Raw genomic sequence first — 17,603 nt, 5'->3', positions numbered from 1 at the left:
CGGGGGGCGCAGGCACGGGCAGCCAGCCGGTGAAAATCCGCATCCCCGTTATGCAACGGCGCTGATGTATTCGTGCCTGAACCGGGCACTGGCCTAGAAATTAGCCCGGGCGGTGCCGGGGAGGGGCCGGGAAGATGCCGGAGCCCCGGGGACCGCGGGTGGATGCCGGAGCCACCGGGTTGGGCACAGGCACAAGACTCCCGGTTCAGCGAGAGGGCTGAGCTCCCTTCTCCCTCGCCAGATTTCCCAGAGCCGGAGGCAGGAGACGCTGGGGTGGCCCCCGTGGAGGTTGGGCAGGGCGCGGGTGGGAAGCAGCGCTCGGAAACTCCTCGGAAAAGCAGCGAGAGGCGAACAAGCGCCGTGCCCGACTCACCGGGATGGGCTCTCCAGCCTGGCACGGCGGGGAGAGGGGAACGGGGACTGGTATGGCCACAGCTCCGCTGTGCAGGACCCAGCCACCCTCTGTGTCCCTGCCCCGGGGCTGCAGGAACGGCTCGTGTCACACAACACCCAAATGAGTGCCAGAGCACGGGCAGGGGTCTGGGCCATCCACGGGCTGCCTTGGGATCACTCTGTCCCTGGGAGATGCCGCCAGGAGCCCACGCTGGGACAAACTACAGTGTCAGAAAGTGTCCGAGCCCCTTGTGCAGCTCCCTGGGGTGACAAAGGGTCCCTCTGCGGCTCCCTGTGACCGTGGGGGCTCGGGCAGTGTTACCATGGGGCAGGGGGAGGCTCCAGCAGGACGGATGGGGAAACGCCAGGGACTCTGCTGAGAAAACATCTGCCGGCCCGGGGGAGGGAGCAGAGCGGCCGCACACTCCCGGCCCAGAGGAAACAGATGCCCCCGGCCCAGCCCAGGCATTTCCCGGCCCTGTCAGGGGGTGCTGAGCAATCTGCAGGTAGCAGAGGCTGTGAGATAGATAACATCCTGCCCTGGCTCTGCCGCCCTGCATCCTACTGGGTATTTCTGTTTAGAACAGGAAGCAAGGTAGAGATTGGGGTGCTGGGCACCCTCAGAGCAAAGGGAGGGTCTTGGGATGCAGGAATGGGGGTGGGAAGGTGGGAGTGGGCACACACTTGGAGAAGGAGTCACTCATGCCCTGACACTGATGTATACAAATATAGAAACAACTGTTAGAAACCAGCAGAGATTTATTATCAGAACAAAACTCCAAACATCTGAAGGCCACCAAGTGTCCCAGCATGGCCCTGGCCTTGGGACCAGGCTGTGGAGAACAAGGTAAGGAGGGAGGGGAGAGCCTGAGCACAGCCCCAGCCCCACTCCCTGCCCAGCAGGACGGTCACTCCAGGGCCAGCTGCCGCTGCTGCTCCAGCAGGGATTCCAGGAGGTTGGCTCTCTGCACAGCTGCCTGCAATGGGGACAGAGAGTTCAGTGCCCAGCCCAGGCACAGCCACAGCCAGGGCAGGGCGGGGAGCCCTCACTCACCTCGTACTGCTTCCGCAGGCTGCTCATGCTCTCCTCCTTCCTCAGCACGGCCGCCTTCACCCTGACACGGACACGGGGGGCTGAGCACCCAGTACCCAACACAGGAGCTCAACCCTCTCCCCCAGCTGGGCTCCAGGTGTCATCCCACACTGGCAGCACCTTTATTCCACTGGTGGGTGCTGTGTAGTGTGGATGGACTTTACAGGAACAAAGGAACATTAGCTTCTTAAGGTTTAATTATCATTTTGGGGATGTCCCAGCTGCCCTCAGCCTCTGTGGCTGTACCCTGATCCTGGGCCCTGCCCCTCTAGAGACCATGTGGCTGCAGTCAGAGGGATCATGTGTAAGCCACAGAGAGCCCCCAGGAGGTGACACTGATCCTGGTCAGGGAGGAACTCAGACAGAGCTGTGCTCCACTGGCCTCTCCTGCACTCATGCTCTCCCTGCAGGCACAGGAGCAGCCCTGGGGACAGGATGGCACAGAGCAGGCCAGCAGTGACAGAGGATTCAGGGTGGCTGAGCAGCAGCCAGCTCAGGTAAGACTCCTCTGGTTTACCTGGACAGGGCTGGAAGCTGTTCCTGAGGATGCAGCACTGAGCTCCTGCACCACACCTGGGCTCCCTCACCTCCTGTGCACCTCCTCCAGCTCCCGGTCCTTCTCCTGCACCAGCCTGTCCAGCTCCAGGTGCTGCCTGGCCCTCAGCTCCGCCATCTCTGCCTTCAGCCGCGCGTTCTCCTCCTCCGTCCCCACCAGCCTGTCTGCAAATTCCTGCCAGATCACCTCAGTCAGGCTCTGTGCCCCTGGCACAGCTGGGCACGGGCCAGGCAGGGCCCTGGCTCTGCTCCTGGCTCACCTTCCGGATCTCCTCCACCTCCTGCTCCTTGTGCTTGAGCAGGCCCTGCAGGCGGCTGCTCTCCCCCTCCAGCTCGGCCAGCCGCCCCTTGAGCTCATTGCAGCGCTCCTGCAGCTTCCGCTCCGACCGCTCCAGCTCCTGCAGCTCCACCTCGTACTTGTCCCGGATCCTCTTGATCCTAAGGGCAGCAAGGACAGGCAGCCTGGCTCATCCCAGCCCATTCCTGCTGCAGGAGGGACCAGGGCACGGCAGCAAGGGCAGAGATGCCCACAAGAGACCCAGGGCTGTCTCCTCAGGTGAGAGGTAAACTTTATCCCTGTGAGCTGCTCCTGCCTGCACTAACACTGCTCCAGAGCTCACTGGAGAGGTGCCCAGGGCAGGAAAAAGGGACCAGCCCATGGAGGACCTGGGGCCTCCCTGCTCCCTTTCCCCCTCACCTGTTCTCTGCTGCCCTCTCACACTCCTCCTTGGCCAGGGACGTGTCGGCCTCCAGGCGCTGGATCACCAGCTCGATCTCTTTGTCCCTCTCCTTCCTCATCTCCTCCCGCAGCTCCCGCTCCCGAGACAGCAGCCAGGCTTCCTGGAATGGACACAGCAAACGTGGCCTCAAGCTCCTCTCAGAGCCCATGGGTGGCACTTTTGGAGGACAGCTCTTGCCATTACCTCCTTCTTCACATAGTTTGCCTCCCAGGCCTGCTTCTCCAGCTCCAGCTGGTCCTTCAGCACCTTCAGTTCTGCCTATGAGGGGAAGGGAAAACAACAGCTCAGCCCTGGGACGCTCCTGTGCTGGCTGGGAGCAGCTGCTGGGGCTGCCCTGTGGGATCTGAGGTGTGGTGATGCTGGAGGTGAGGGGAAACCAGACCTGGTGCTGCCTCTCCTGCTCCTCCTTCTCCTTGGTGTACTTGTCCCGCAGTGCCCGGGTGAGGGCTGAGCTGTTGGCCTCCAGCTGCCGCCGCAGCTCCTCTGCCTCTGCTCGCTGCCTGCACAGACACAGCTCCCAGCATCCACACCAGCCCCTCTTCCCACAGGAGCCTGGCCCAGGGAGCCCCACGGCTCCAGGGCTGCCCCCAGCCTGCTCACCTGGCTGCTTGCTGGCTCAGCCTCTCCTTCTCCTCGGCCACCTCGGCATAGAGCCGGCGCCGCTGCAGCTCCAGCGCCTGCTCCTCCTGCTCCAGCTGCTGCTCACACCTGTGGGACACAGACACAGTGCTTTGAGCACTCAGCCTCTTCTCCACCCTGCCCTTCACTACACCAGAGGATGTTCCCATCTCTGCAGCATCGCCCACCTGAGGCTGGTGTAGAGAAAAGGGATTGCTCCCCATGGAGCTGCAAACATTGGGATCCCACCAGCACCCCGGAGCTGTGAGCCCCCAGCTGGCACTGAGCCCAGGGTGACACACCTCTGCCGGGCCCGCTCCCGCTCCCGCTGGCTCTGCTCCTCCTTCTCCCTCTCCAGCAGCCCCCGCAGCTCCTGCGCCTGCCGCCCGTAGCGCTGCGCCGCCCGCTCGTCCGACTGCAGCAGCTCGGCCTCGTGCAGCAGCTTCAGCTGCCGGATGTCCTCACGGTGCTTGGCCAGGAGCTTCTGGATCTCCGGCTCCAGCCCTGGGACAGCAGGAAGGACAGGAATGGCTCGGCCTGGATCCCACCCCAGTGCCCTCAGCTGGTTCAAAGGGGCTGGTAAGAAGGGGGCATGAGCACAGGGGGGTTTTCTTGTCCTCTGGCACCTGCTCCACCAGAAACAGGGAGCAAACACTGCCCAGGCCAAGGAGCTCGTCCCAATCTCTCCTGGAGCACCCTGGCACTGCCCTGGCTCCAGCAGCTGCTGAGGGAACCTGCCAGTACCTTTCACCGTGATTTCTTTGATCTTTTTGGTTTTCTCCTCAATCCACTTCTCCCGCCGCACTTTCTCAGTGGCACTCATGAATTCCTTCAGTTTCTTAATCTCCTGTTTGGAAGCAAATGGGGAAACCTCAGAGAAGCTGGGAGAGAAAAGCCCTGGGAGTTGGGCTGTTGGGAAGGAAGCTGTGGAGCTGCACATGGTACATGCACAGCCATGGCCAGGTGTGTTCTTCCAGCCCAGGGAAGTGGCCACATACTCTTCCAGTGCCTTCTCCTCTGTCCCCTCACTGCCAAGACATGAGAGCACCAACGGACAGGGAAGGGGAACTGGGGGCTGCCGAGGGTCCCTGCATGCAGGGCAGCCCATCTGTCCCTGTGTGATGGTGCTTTCCTCTCCAGCCTTCCCTCTCCCTGCCATGGAAAACCCTCTGGCAGGGGCTGGAGCAGGGCCAGAGCAGGTCAGGGCACGAGAGCAGAGGGCAAGGCACAAAAGAGAGCAAAGACCACATTTACCTCACAAAAGGGGCCCAAAGTGCGCCAGACCTGGGGAGAAAGAAAGGAGGGGATGGAGAGAGAAGGGGAATGGTGGGGGAGAGGCAAATCCACACAGCCATGTCTGTGGGAGCCAAGGGCAGGGCAGAGCTGGGCAGAGTCCATGGGGGAGAGGAGAGACAGCACAAGGGACAAGGACAGGGACAAGCTGAGGGACTGGCCAGGAGCCTGTGTGGTTGGAGGCTGCTCCAGAGACCAAGGGACCCCCACAGTCTGGCCAGGCATGAGCTCAGCTCCAAGGTCAAGGACAAGCAGGAACTGGGATGACAGAGCTGGGATGAGCCCAGTGGTGCTGCCTTCCTGCCAGGCAGGAGAAGCAAAATTCCTCCATAGCATTGGGTTTGGCTCCATTAGAGCAAAACCAGCACGTGTCCCCCCATGTTCCCTGTCCCCTCACCAGCTCGTGCTGCTCCTGCATCTGGGTGATCTTCTGGCCATACTTCTGGTCCACTTGTTTCAGCTCTGCCACCACGGCCTCACACTTCTCACTCAGCACCTTCTTGTCATCCAGGAGCTGGGCAGGGTGAGGAGCCAGCATCAGGCAGGTGCAGCCAGCTCAGCCTCTGCCTTCAGGAGATGGGATGAGGGATTACCTGGTCAATGAAGGCCAGGTGCCTCTGGATAGCTGCCTCATACTGCTCCCTCTGCAGCCTGAGCTGCTGGCCCAGCTCCTTCTCGGTCTGTTTGACGTGTCGGTCGGTCAGCTCCCGCTGCTGAGTCTGTGGGGAGCAGGGGTCAAACAGCCACAACATGGAAATCACCATCAGACCATGAAAATGAGGGACTGACTAAAGCAAAGCCCTGGTGCTCACATGTCCCACCCCTGTCAGCAGGGACACCCAGCCCCCCAGGACAGAGAAGGGAATTCAGCTCAGGTCCCAACTAATGATCTTTAAGGTCCCCTCCAACCCAAACAATTCCACAATTCTGTAAAACCAAGGGATAGTCCTGATCATGTTCACAGCCCCAAGACCCACACGTGAGGCTGACACACCAGAGCAGTCTGCAGCAGGCTGATGGCTCTCTTCTTCTCCTCCACTTCTAGCTTCAGCCTCATCATGGAGCTTGTCACCTCCGTGGCAACAGCTGACACCTGCTCCACGTGAGCCAGCTCTTCTTCCAAAAGGAAGCCCTGCCACAGCAGAAAAAACATGGTGAAAAGGTGGTGGAACCACCTGGAATGAGGACAAGGGGATGATTCCCACCAGGAATGGATTCCCACACCACAGATGGACTCACCTCCCGCTGCGTGGCTGAGGCAGCAGACCTGGGCCTCTCCTGCTCTGATTTCTCCATCTCATCCAGGAAACTGATGATGCTTTGGAGCTTGGCCTCTGAGAGCAGAGCCCCATCCTCAGGGACCCCTGGAGGGTGGTTCAGCTTCCCAAACTTCTCCAAGTTATCAGCAGTCAGGGAGTTGGAGCTGGGCTCCTGTTGGAATTCACCATGGTGAATGAGTACCGGGGGAAGGCTCGGGAGGAGAGGTGCTGGATTTCTCCATCACTGCAGCCCAGTAACCAGCCTGACACTCTGGGCTAAACCCTGTCCCACCACCAGCCACAGCATGGGTTGCTGTTCCTTGCAAATGTCAAGCCCTCAATGCAACAAACAATTCCTCTACCACCTCCAGACTCCTGCCTCTCCTCCTCCAAATTCCTCCATCACCCACTCCAAGCTCCTCCACCACCTTCCCTGGCAGTGCCCGGCTGTTTCTCACCAGGCAGCCATCACTGTCCAAGGATGGACACAGCAGCCTCATCCCCAGCTCACCCTGTCCATCCAGGCATATCTGTCCTTCTTGAGGAGCTTGGGTGGGGGCAGCAGCTCTGGCTCCTCCTCCAGCAGCCTGAGGGTGTCCAGCAGCTCATTGAGTGTGACCTTGGATGGAGCCCTGCTGCCAGTAACCACTGCTGTCTCCAGCTCCTCGTTACCCATCTCCTTGGAGCTCACATCCTAAGGGAGAAGATGAGAGAGTTTTTGGGTCTCCTCAGAAGCCAGCAAAGGCTCTGATGTCACCCTTGCAGAGCAGGGCCCCCAGGAGACACAGCCAGACCCACCTGCAGTTTGTCCTCTGCCCCAGGGTCCTGCGAGGGCACGGAGCCAAGAGCTCCCAGGCTGCTTCCTTCAGGCTCCCCAGCTGCCAGGGGGGAATTGGCCTCTGCAGGAACCAGACTGTTCTCAGGCACTCACCCCAGCCAGCCCCTGGAAGCAGCTCCTCAGAGCAAACAGCTCCTGGACCCCTCCTTCCCCCCAGTCCCAAAGCCTTGGGGACACACCGAGGGACTCACCGGCGTTGTTGGCTTTGGTGAGGCTGTCGGCCGGGCTGACATTCCTGGCTGAGGCAGGTTTGGCACCTGGCTTCTTCTTGGGCACCCTCCTGCTCTCCTTCACCAGCACCGGCTCTTCTGGCGAGCGTTTCGTCTCCGAGGCCTTTTGGGCCCTTTTCTGCTGCAGCTCCTGCGGGGACAGAGGAGCCATGGATGTCCTGAAGTTTTGGGAAGGCACAAGGCTGTGTTTGCAAGGCTGTGGCAGCGTTTTTGCATCCTCCAGCTGCTCACTGATGTGTCTCTCCCAACCCCTCCCTGACGGAACACAATTCCAATTAGGGCAAAGAAAATTTGGGGTTTAAAACATCCCCAGCTTCACTGCCAGCTCCTGCAGCCTGTGCCAGCCCCATCTGCACCACCAGCTGCAAGAGCAGGGTGACAATGGACGTGTTGCTTCCTGCCAAGGGACATGGAGTGGTGCTCGGCTCTCTCTGGAGGGACCGTGCTCCTGAGGAGGATCCCGTTCCCAGGGCATGCACTCCTTGGAGTTTGGAGTCTCCCTGTCTCAACATGGTCACCATTTTCCTGAGAACTGCACAGAAACCAGCACTGTGTTCACAAGCTCAGAATGAGCTGCCAAGGCTTGGCAGGAGCACAGCAGGAAACCGCTCCGTGGCACCTCCATCTCCGGAGGGAGCACTCCATTTCCAAGGCTGGCTCTGATCCTGCCCCATGCCAAGGCCCTGGAGATGCAGAGAAGCCTCTGCTGCCTCGCTGGATGATGCCAACAAATGGTGTCACACAGGCCTGGCCCTGGCCCTACCTGGATGGCAGCGTGCCGGGCCAGGCGCGCCTTCTCCTCTCGGATCTTCCGGCGCTCCTCGTCCTTCCTCTCCTGCAAATCCAGGATATTCCCCTCCTCCATCCGCTGCTGCCTTTCCTTCCAGAGAGGAGGGTCAAAATGTTACTGAGAGTTCTCCAGCACCCACCACTGGGTCACCCCAAATCACCCCAAATCCAGGCTTTCCATCCTGCCCTCTGTGCAGGTGAGGAGCCCTCGGCACAGCTCCACCTTGGAGCAGCTCATTTGCTTCAGATCCTCAATGCTATTATTATTATTATTATTGTTATTATATCATCATCTAGGTCTGCAACCACCGAGGAGACAAGGCTTAAAAATAGACTCACACGTAAGAGCAACAGAGCTTTTCATTACTGGGATAAATAATTGAACACAAAGAAACACAAATAGCTGTGGAACCTCGTCACTCTTCACAAGCCACCTCATTAGGGATTCATTAGGATGAGCCAAGGTGGGGCATCCCTTCCCTGGCCACCAGTGTGGCCTTGACAATGGCAGCTCAGGGAGATTTGTGCTGCTACTGCCAGTGTCTGCTCCCAGTCAGGGGGCTGGGGGAACTGGAGCTGTGTGGTGCTGAGGCTCTGGGCCTCAGCTGCTGCTGGAACCCAGCCCAGGCTAATCCCTGGACACAGCCAGCACAGCTCTGAGGGAACAGGACCCTCCCCAGCTCTCTGGACCATGGGGGGCTGGCTGGATGCAAAGCCAGAACCCCCTTAACTCCCACAGCCCAGGTCTGGGGACTAAAGGGATCCAAATTGCGTGGCCAGCAGGACATGGGTGCTGGGTGGCCTGGGCCACAGAGCAGGGGACAGGACCAACCTCCCTCTTGGCAGCCATCAGGCGCCCCAGAGCCGCAGCCGCCGTCCTGTGGCGCTGCGAGTGGCGCCGGTACCAGCGCTGGATGGTGACAGCAGCCAGGTTCACCTGCTGGATGAACCTGTGGGGACAGGGAGAGAGGGTCAGCACAGCCCTGGGTGCAGCAGAGCACAGAGCAGGACCTGCACGTGCACTAAGAGGGGCCTTTCCCCAGTGTGGAACAACACAGGACAAGAACAAGCTGCCCTGGAGCTCCTCGCACCTCCTGGCACTGCCCTCCTGCCCCTTCCTCACCTCTCAGCCTCCTCCTCAGTCACCTCCCTCCTCCTGGGAGTGCTGCTGCTGCTGCTGCTGCTGTTGTTGTTGCGGGTCATGATGTTGTTGCTGGAGAAATTCTTCTGAGACTTCACGAAGCTGCTGCTGCCTTCCCCGTCCTCGTTCGAGGTCGCTTTGACGACGTTGCTGGGACAGAAGATGAAGCCACTCAGCCCTGTCCTGTGCCACACACAAGCCCAGGGCCAGCCCAGCTGCAGGGCCAGAATACCCCCCACACTCACTTGAGGGAATTTGGAGCCTGGTTGGAGCTCTTGGGAGCAGGGCCCTTCTCAGCAGTGGAGTAGTTGTTGTGCACCATGGTGGTGACGCAGTTGCCCATTGCGCCCTTGTTGCTCCTTGTGTGGAGACCAGAGTGTCAGAAACAGCTCCTTCCCCTCTCTGGGTGTTTTCTCCATGCAGTTCTGCCCACTTTCCCCCTCAGGACCCTCTGTCCTACCTGTTGTTGGCAGTGAAGTTGGCAGCCAGGAGCACTGTGGCTTCCTTCCTCCTCATGCCCGCGGGCAGCTCGAGGCCGTGGGAGCCAGAGGGGCCCAGGAACGCCCGGGGCTGGTCATCCTGCCACAGAACCAGCAGGGATAAGGGCACCAAACCCACCTCCTCAAACACCAGTAGGAGCACAGGGCCCACCCAAGCCCAGAGTCTGCCGCCCTCACCAAGATATTCCACGTGGTTTTCTTTTCCGGGGAGGTTTTGCTCAGAGTTGCCAGTTTCTTTCTTCCTCCTGGATCGCCCTCAAAGAAGGCCAGGAAGTCTGCTGTGTGCTCCGAGCTTTATCCAGACCCAGGGGAGGCAGAGAGGAGAGAACAGGGGTTCTGGGGTAACTCACAGCCACAGGACACACTCTGGCTATGCAGGGCATTTGGATACTCCAGTGTGACACAGAGGAGAAGGGGCTGGAGAATCGTTACATGGCCACAAAATCCACAAATGACTCGTTTTTACACAGATGGTAAAACTGTGGTGGTGTGTGGTGATAGGGATGGGCACAGACCAACAGGAGAATGGAAAATCCCAACTCAGAGGGCACTGGGAACAGAGAACTTTTGTCTCCTCACACGCCCCAGTTATGGCCTGGAGGGTCCATGAGGGCTGTTGGAATAAAATGGATTTTTTTTGCCACAGCCACAGAAATACACTCCCTTTCCCCAAATAGAAATTCTTCCCTGTGATGGCAGTGAGGCCTTGGCACAGGTTGCCCACAGAAACTGGGCACTGCTCTGACAGAAAAGTCTCCCAGGCCAGACTGGATGGGGCTTGGAGCAGCCTGGTCTCATGGAAGGTGATCCTGCACAGGACTTGAGGGTTAGGCCATTCTATGAAACCCTAAACATTTTGAAACCCTATTAAAAAAAAAACCTAAATCACCAGACCTTGGTTTTCCAGGGCCAGGTTTTAAATCCTGATGTGCATGAGGGAGCTCTGGGTATTTTGGAAAGGCTCCTGTTCCCACACAGGGAGGTTAGACACACGGGTGGGGTGTCCCCCAGTGCCACCCACAGGACAGAGGGACACAGCCTGTGGCTGGAGCTGTACCTGTGTGAGCTGTTCACCCGCTGGTTCACCTGCGTGGTGCTGTTGGACCTGCGCAGGTTGTTCATGGCCCGGGATCCCGCATCTTCCTGTGGAGAGCAGGGATAAATCCAGCTCAGGAGGAGCACAGCAGGCTCCCCCACGCTCTGAGCCAGTGGGACACGGAGTCCCCACCACGCCAGGGCTGCCAAGCTCTCCTTGAGGCAGCGGGCACCGACACCTCGCCCGGGCGCTGCTGAGCCAGCAGGAACACGTTCCTCAGCACAAGCTCCAGGGAACAAGGGCGTGGGAATGCTGCCAAAGGATTACTCAGCATGGAGCACAGACTGTCTGCTGGATCCTGACAGAACCCAGCAAGCACCTGGGGCTCACTCCCTCTGTGGAACCTCCACTCAGGAACAGGGGCAGGCCGGGCCTGACATCCCAGCAGGAGACACCAGGAAATCGGGAGTTTCCAGGTGGAAACTGGTGCAGGGAGGTGAAGTGCAAGATGGGAAAAGATGGAATCCTGATGCTCCCTACTTCTGCACTGAGCAGAGAGCCACCAGCAGTGATCACTGAGATGCCACAGCAATGCCAGGCTGGGGGAACCACAGTGAGAGGGACATGGGTATGCCTGGAGCCATCCAATGCCAGGCACGTCCTCCCTGCCCTGGCACAGCAGGGGGAAGGACAAGGGGCTCACCGGGGCGTTCCTCTTGGCTTTGCCATCGGCAGCCACGGACACGGAGCGCGCCATGAGCTTGGCAGGGGAGGCACTGCCGGGGCGCCGCGACACCGGCACCGGGAGCCCCGTCAGGATCAGGTCTGCGATGTCAGAGCTCTGGACAGAGCAGCAGCTGCGGGTGCTCTTCATGCTGGAGCAGGAGGAAGGAGCCCTGGAAGCACAGTGCAGACACAGGGGAAGGCATGGAGCATCCAGCCTCAGAACCAAGGGCTCCAGTGAGCACCAGCACACAGAGCTGGAACTGCTGCCCAACAGGACAAAACACCTTCCTCCAAATCACCACACAGCCCTGGAGAGGCTCCAGGTGAACTCCCCACTGCTTTCACCCAACCCTATGGCTGTCTGTGAGCTGCTGTCACATTTATGGGCCGGGATTGCAGCAGAGGACTAAAGGAGGGATAATCCCTGCTCCCCATCCCACGGCTGCCAGAGGATCACACGGGCCCAGAACGGCCCCATCTGGAGGCTCAGCTCACTCCACATCCCACACTGGGCTGGGATGCTGAAGAACCACCTGAGTATCTCCCAAGAGATCCTGTCCTGCCAAGCTCCCAATCCACGCCAAGAGTTCATTCAAAAGTGTCCATGCCCTCTCAGGGGCACAGGAAGAGCTGGGCCCCCTCCCAGCTTGGGGCAGCACATTCCCATCTTTCCCCTCTGCATTCTGCCAGCCCCAGTGCTGATCCAGGAACAGACCAGATCACTCTATTTCTTTACATTTATTACCCACGCTGTCCCTAAACCCTCTCTCCTGGCAGCCCTGGCTTCCCCTCTCAGGGCTCCACCACAGCCCTTGGCAATGCCTCGGGCTCCAGCCTGGGGAAACAAACGGCTCTCATGGAAACGGCCGGGCTCAGGGCAGGAACACGGGCTCAGGAGCCCAGCCCAGCCCAGCACCCCGAGCCCCAGCCCCCCAAATCCCTGAAGCTCAGACTCCCCAGCTCTGAATCCCCAGGCCCCCACAGCTCCAAGCCCCCTTACCACCCAGAGGCAAGACCTGGCCTGAAGCCCCCAAACCCCTGAGCCCCTCAGGATCACCCAGGTCCCACACCCATTCCTCTAAGCTCCCCAGACCCCCCAAATCCCCCACTCAGGACCCCAGACCCCAGCTCCAGGTCCAAGCCCAGGCTCCCAGTTCCTCGCTGCCCCCAGGACCCCCCAGGACACCGACCCCCGGCTCCCAACCCCCAAAGTCTCAGACCCCCACCAAAAGCCACACGGCACCAACCCCAACCCCCCACGACCCAGACCCCTCCCCAAGACCCCCAGAAAACCCAGCCCCAAGCCCCCCATGAGCCCAGCCCATACCCCCAGGCCCCGAGCCCCTCATGACCCAGACCCTTCCAGGACCCCCCTGCTCCCAATCCTCGCAGACCCCCAGCCCAGACCCCAAACTCTCCAAGCCCCCCCCAAGCCCCCAGACCCCAACCCCTCAGGACCACGGTAATGGGCCCCACGCACCCACACGCGGGTGAGATGCCGAGATTGAGGCCCTGCCCCCGTCCCCGCTGCCCCTGGGACTCCCTTTGCTCCCCTGGACCCCCTCAGCCGCCATTAAACGCCCCCATCCCCTCACCTACGGCCGCGCTCCGGCCACGGCCATTGGGCGGGGCTAGCAGCGAGCGACCAATGGGAAGGGAGGAGAGGGCTGGGGAGAGACGCGATTGGCTGAGGCGCAGGAAAGGGGCGGGAGTAAGGATGGAGGCGTGGCTATGCACCGGGGCGGGGCCTAGCCGCAGCGAACCAATGAGATTGGAGTATTGTATGGGCGTGGCTCTGAGGGCGGGGAAAGGGGCGGGTCTCTGCCCACATGGGCGGGGCGCCATGGGGTTTGGGGGGAAATGGAGATTTTGGGGGGAAATGGAGATTTTGGGGACTGGGGCACCTGGGGAGCGGTGAGTGGGGGGAGCCGTAAGGAAGATGAGGGAGTCACAGGGCTATTGAGGGAGGTGGGTTGGGGAGGGGGAGCTATGGAGCAGGGGGGCTTATGGGATTATTGGGGGCCATAAAAAATAGTGGAGCTATTAGGGGGTTTTGGGGCAGGCGGTGAGCTGCGAGGAAGAGGAGGGAACCATGGGGCTACTAGGGGGGCTGTAGAGTGGGAGACAACAGTGGGAAGCTATGGGGCTGTTGGGGGCCCATGGGGGAAAATGTGGGGCTGTGGGCCAGGAGGAAGCACGGACCAGGCTCCGCCAGCGGCGCAGGAAGAAGTAACACGTTCCCAGACCCGAGTGAGGTTTATTGGTGGGACCCGGCCCCATCGGGACGGCGCCTTTTCCCACCCCCACAGAGCCCAGGCTGCAGCTGGGGACCACCCAAGAGCACCATGGCCGTGCTGGGGTCCCCAAAGCACCCCCAGCTCAGTCCCAGCAGGTCCCACACCCCTGTCCAGCTCAGAGAAGCAGGGCTCGTGCCTCTCTGCCTGCCCTGGGACACCACGGACAGCGAGAGGGTCATTGTCACCTGATGGAAGCCCTGGCCCTTGTGGCCATTTCAAACCGTGTCCCCGCTGAGGCACCAGGACAGCACAGGCCCCGCGGGGACGGGGGACAGAGCCCCCGCAGCCCCCGGGGCCTGACAGCAGCTACATGTTGAGGAAGGCGAAGGCCGATGGCTGCAGGGTGCCCTCCGTGTCTGTCCCCCCATCCTGGGGCTGGGACGGCGTCTGTGGCTCCACCGGCGGCGAGTGTGGCCGGAGCACTGTGCCAGGACGGGCCACCAGCTCCATGCCATCGAACAGGGACAGGCTGGGGGCCGCTGTGTCCCCTGCCAGCCTGCTGCCCCCGTCCTGCTCGCAGGGACAGGCTGGCACCACGGCCCCAGGCTGCCCAGGGGGCTCCGATGCCACCCCCGGCTCCTCTCCGGGGGCCGTGGGGGCCACAGGGGCCGGGCTCAGCGGGGTCAGAAAGCTCTCGCTGGCCAGGGCTGGGATGTCCATGAGCAGGTCCCTGGCTGAGCCCACTGAGGGGGCTGGGGGAGGGCGTGGGGCTCTCGGGGAGGGCTGGCCCCGGCACAGCGCCTCGAACTGCCGCAGCATCTGGGACGGGATGGGCAGAGTGAGAGTGGCATCAGCAAAGAGACCTGGCCCTGGCACCTCTTCCCAGGCAGAGAGACTGTCCCCAGTGTCCCCTCCCAGGGCTCACAGGGAGCATCACCTTGCCCAGGTTCCTGCTCCTGGGAAAGGCAGCCAAAGCCACCCTCTGGGACAGAGCCATTCCCAAGAGCTGTGTGTCCCCAGGGGCTGTCAAACCTGTGCCAGGAGCCCCCCACCCTGGGGATTGGGCACAGGGATGTCCCCAGAGTCACCTTCGTTGCTCGGTTGGCCACAGGCCCAGGGCTGCCTTGGCTGAGGTGCTGCAGGCGCTGCCGGGTCACGGCAAAGATCTGCTCAGGGGACAGCAGGTCGGAGCAGCCGAGGGCAGAGATGGCACACATGGACCTCTGTGGGAAAGGGGAGCGTGGCTGAGCCAGACAGGCCCCTAAACACCCCTCACCCTCCCAGGGGAGCCCCCTGTGCTCACCATGCGGACGCTGTCACTGGGATCCTCCAGCGCTCGGCCCAGCAGCTCCAGCACCACCTCACAGTTCAGGAGCCCACACCTGCACAGGGGTGGGGGTCACAGCCACCTGCAGTGCCTTCCCATCCCCACAGTCCAGGCCTGGGCAGCCAGGGATGGGCTCAGGTTGCCCCAGAAGCGCCCCCAGCCCCAAGGAGCATTCGCCTCTGACACTTACTCCTTGAGGAAGTGCTGAGCTTCCTCCCTGGTGAGGAAGACCCTGGCCCCGCGCGTCAGTCCCGACACCAGGCTCAGCTCCCTCCGGCAGTCACCCGGGCTGTCAGCGTCCACCCTGCTGGGGACACACCTCGTGGGGACAGGAGCCATCTGCTTACTCCTCCTGGGGTCCCTGCACATCCCCTGACAGACAGGGACCCCCACCCTGAGCAGCTCTGCCCACCCACAGCTGGCAGGATGGACACCCCAGGCGGAACACAGCCAGCAGTGCTGGGATAAACAGAGTGGAAAACGAGGGAAGAGCTCCCGGGAATGCACCTGGGACAATCCCAGGGCAGGGGAGCCCCTCTCACCTCTCAGGCCCGTGGCTCAGCTCCCGGCTGGCCCCGGAGCGGCTGTCGCTGCCGGATTTGCTGCCCGAGTCCGAGGTGCGGCTCCGCTCGTTGCCCTGCGAGGACTCCCGGGAGCTGTGCCCGCTGTCTGCCTCCTCCCAGCCGCCCCCGGCCAGCCCTGGCTGGTGGCTCACTGCAGGGACAGTGCTGCTGAGCTGGGGTCCCCAAACCCCCAGCATGGACCCCCCAAACTCCCCCGGCTGCTCTGGCAGCGCCCACCTCGGGATCCGCGCGGCGCAGGAGGAGTCGGGGGCAGCACGGCCGGGCTGCTGGCAGGGGATGGAGCTCGGACAGGCTCGTAGGTGTCCTCAGGGAGGTCCCCATGGAGCCGCCGGGGTCCCCCCGGTGCCGGGAGCACGGCCTGGGCCACGGCCTCGGCTGCTCGCTGGAGGCTGCTCAGCAGAGCCTCTCCTGTGGATGCTGCAAGAGGCTGGGATGTTGGGAGAATCCCGGGAGCCCAGCCCCAAGGGATCAACCCATCCCTGAGTTCCAGCCTGGGAAAAGGGTGAGGGAACTCTGGGAGGTCAGAGGACAAGGCACAAAGTGACCCCCATGGCCCTGCCCCAGCTCCCAGCAGGGTAGGACCCAGTGAGGGCCCGGCCAGGACTCACCGGAGCCGCTTTTGTCACTGCTGAAGCCGAATCCCTGCAGGGATCCACAGGGGCTGGGGCTGGAGCCCATCCCTGGGGAGGCACAGGGAATGTCAGAGGGAGCACAGGCACTCAGGGCTCCCCTTCCCTGCTGTCTCCCCACCCCTGTGACGAGGGTCTGTCCCGAGGGGGCTGCACTCACCGGCAGGGGCCGGGGGCCGGGCGGGCAGCGCCAGGGGCTGCGGCAGCGGCGCATCCGAGAACAGAATGCTGGCCAGGTCCTGTGGGATTGAGAGAGGGAGGGACAGAGAGGAGTGTGGGCAGTGCTGGGAACCCCAGAATCCTCAGAGAAGGGGCCTGGGGGCTGCCCTGTCCCTCCAGCACCCACCTGTGCAGCCGCTCGCACCTTCTGGTTCAAGCTGTTGCCGTGGAGGGGGTCTGGGGGCCCAGAGAACACTGCAGACACACGGAGAGGAGGGTGGGGGATGCTCCCAGGTGGGGCAGGACCCTGCTCCTGGCACAGTCCCCCCAGCAGGAGCCCTTCTGGGGTCTCCAGGCCGTTACCCGCAGCCTCCCGGATGAAGCTGGCGTTCCTCTTCAGCTGCAGGACAAACTGCGGGGAGCCCTGGGAGCAGGTGTGCAGCAGGATCTTCAGCACCTGGCTCGGGGGACAAGGACAAGTCACAGCTGCCCTCCCTGGAGCGGGGGGTTCCATCCCATCACCCCCGCAGTGTTGGCAGCACGGACCCACCTTCAGCTTGACGTGGCAGGAGCTGCTCTGCAGCCGTGTCAGGAGATGCTCCAGCAGGCACTGGCTGCTCCCGGGGGACTCGTGGGAGATCTCTAGGGACGGGTTAGGGATCCAGCCGGGCTCGGAGGGAGCAGCAGCCTCCCGAGTGCCAGCAATTCAGCCCCTCCACAGGGTCCCACCCCGGACCCACAGTCCCAACCAGCCCCGCAGGTCTCCAACGCCCACCACGGCCTGGAGCAGCCCCGGGGAGCTCCCCCTGCCCCGGGATCCCCTTCCTATCCCGGGGAACACCCTGCCCTGGCTCCCTCCCACCCCGCTCTCTGAAGGATACTGGCGATCTCCTCGAACAGGTACCCAGGGCAGGGGCTGTCGTCGTCGGCCGTGCCTCGTAGCAACACCGGCAGCTGGAGGAGGAGGAGGGGGCGGCGTGAGTGGGGACGGACCCGCCGCGGACCCCGGTGGAGGGGACCGGACCGAGGCCCCGGGGCAGGCCCAGCCCCGTCGGGGCTGTGTGAGGGCGCTGTAGCGGTGAGTGGGGGGGTGCAGCGATGACGTCGGGGGTGGGCAGTGACGTCACACCCCGGCAGCCCCCCCGCACCCCGCAAAAGCCCCCGTCTGTACCCGGCTCAGGAAACTCAGCCGGTCCCGCAGCGGCACCGCCATGACACTGCCGGCACTGACCCTGCCCGGTCCCCGGCGGCGTCAGGGAACCGCCCCCCGGAATTTGTTCTCCACCAATGAGAGCCCGAAACGCTGCCGCTCAACCAATCAGCGGTGAGAGAAGGCGGGGCTCCAGGCGGAAGGGCCCTATGAAGTTGACGCCTGAAGGAGGCGGGAAGTAAACAACCGGCATTTCCACCAATCAGAGCCGCCCGCGCAGAATAACCAATCAGATGGGGCGCGGTT

General features: G+C 62.2%; 2 protein-coding genes across 8 annotated transcripts; both read right to left on the bottom strand.

The window, feature by feature from the left end:
* Positions 1–1,132: 1,132 nt before the first annotated feature.
* CEP131 (centrosomal protein 131) lies at positions 1,133–12,905 on the bottom strand. Of its 5 annotated transcripts, none has more exons than XM_033076986.1 (27): positions 12,807–12,905; positions 11,189–11,381; positions 10,507–10,592; positions 9,627–9,741; positions 9,410–9,528; positions 9,195–9,308; positions 8,932–9,099; positions 8,641–8,758; positions 7,783–7,899; positions 6,981–7,149; positions 6,750–6,850; positions 6,463–6,645; positions 5,932–6,126; positions 5,687–5,824; positions 5,286–5,411; positions 5,090–5,206; positions 4,654–4,683; positions 4,144–4,246; positions 3,702–3,903; positions 3,382–3,489; positions 3,164–3,281; positions 2,965–3,039; positions 2,739–2,881; positions 2,302–2,479; positions 2,074–2,216; positions 1,448–1,508; positions 1,133–1,370 (listed from the first exon to the last, which is right to left on the bottom strand). In XM_033076986.1, the coding sequence occupies exons 2-27, from the start codon at positions 11,357–11,359 to the stop codon at positions 1,302–1,304; spliced, it is 3,267 nt and encodes a 1,088-aa protein (XP_032932877.1). In that variant the 5' UTR covers positions 11,360–11,381; positions 12,807–12,905; the 3' UTR covers positions 1,133–1,301. The 5 variants fall into 5 exon arrangements, with proteins under 5 accessions (XP_032932877.1, XP_032932879.1, XP_032932878.1 ...); XM_033076988.1 differs by having other exon boundaries at positions 5,932–6,123; XM_033076987.1 differs by lacking the exon at positions 12,807–12,905 and adding an exon at positions 12,692–12,773.
* A 543-nt stretch (positions 12,906–13,448) lies between these two features.
* On the bottom strand, positions 13,449–17,398 carry TEPSIN (TEPSIN adaptor related protein complex 4 accessory protein). Of its 3 annotated transcripts, none has more exons than XM_033076727.1 (13): positions 17,319–17,398; positions 17,029–17,101; positions 16,698–16,789; positions 16,511–16,604; positions 16,335–16,402; positions 16,149–16,227; positions 15,968–16,039; positions 15,576–15,776; positions 15,318–15,489; positions 14,966–15,094; positions 14,752–14,830; positions 14,537–14,671; positions 13,449–14,267 (listed from the first exon to the last, which is right to left on the bottom strand). In XM_033076727.1, the coding sequence occupies exons 1-13, from the start codon at positions 17,358–17,360 to the stop codon at positions 13,815–13,817; spliced, it is 1,689 nt and encodes a 562-aa protein (XP_032932618.1). In that variant the 5' UTR covers positions 17,361–17,398; the 3' UTR covers positions 13,449–13,814. The 3 variants fall into 3 exon arrangements, with proteins under 3 accessions (XP_032932618.1, XP_032932619.1, XP_032932620.1); XM_033076728.1 differs by having other exon boundaries at positions 14,966–15,082; XM_033076729.1 differs by having other exon boundaries at positions 14,966–15,079.
* Positions 17,399–17,603: the final 205 nt, after the last annotated feature.

This window comes from Catharus ustulatus, chromosome 20 (assembly GCF_009819885.2).
Source record: "Catharus ustulatus isolate bCatUst1 chromosome 20, bCatUst1.pri.v2, whole genome shotgun sequence".
NCBI lineage: Eukaryota > Metazoa > Chordata > Aves > Passeriformes > Turdidae > Catharus > Catharus ustulatus.
The sequence above is the reverse complement of the archived record's forward strand: the minus strand, read 5'-3'. Positions and strand labels throughout refer to the sequence as shown.

Coding starts and splice junctions, on each gene's coding strand:
- CEP131 (XM_033076986.1), bottom strand. CDS start 11,359: ATGAAGAGCACCCGCAGCTGCTGCTCTGTCCAGAGCTCTGACATCGCA. Junction 6,646..6,749: donor GGGCAGAGGACAAACTGCAG/GTGGGTCTGGCT, acceptor CTTCTCCCTTAG/GATGTGAGCTCCAAGGAGAT. Junction 1,371..1,447: donor GCCTGCGGAAGCAGTACGAG/GTGAGTGAGGGC, acceptor TCCCCATTGCAG/GCAGCTGTGCAGAGAGCCAA.
- TEPSIN (XM_033076727.1), bottom strand. CDS start 17,360: ATGGCGGTGCCGCTGCGGGACCGGCTGAGTTTCCTGAGCCGG. Junction 16,228..16,334: donor AGGTGCGAGCGGCTGCACAG/GTGGGTGCTGGA, acceptor TCAATCCCACAG/GACCTGGCCAGCATTCTGTT. Junction 14,268..14,536: donor TGGCCAACCGAGCAACGAAG/GTGACTCTGGGG, acceptor ATCCCGTCCCAG/ATGCTGCGGCAGTTCGAGGC.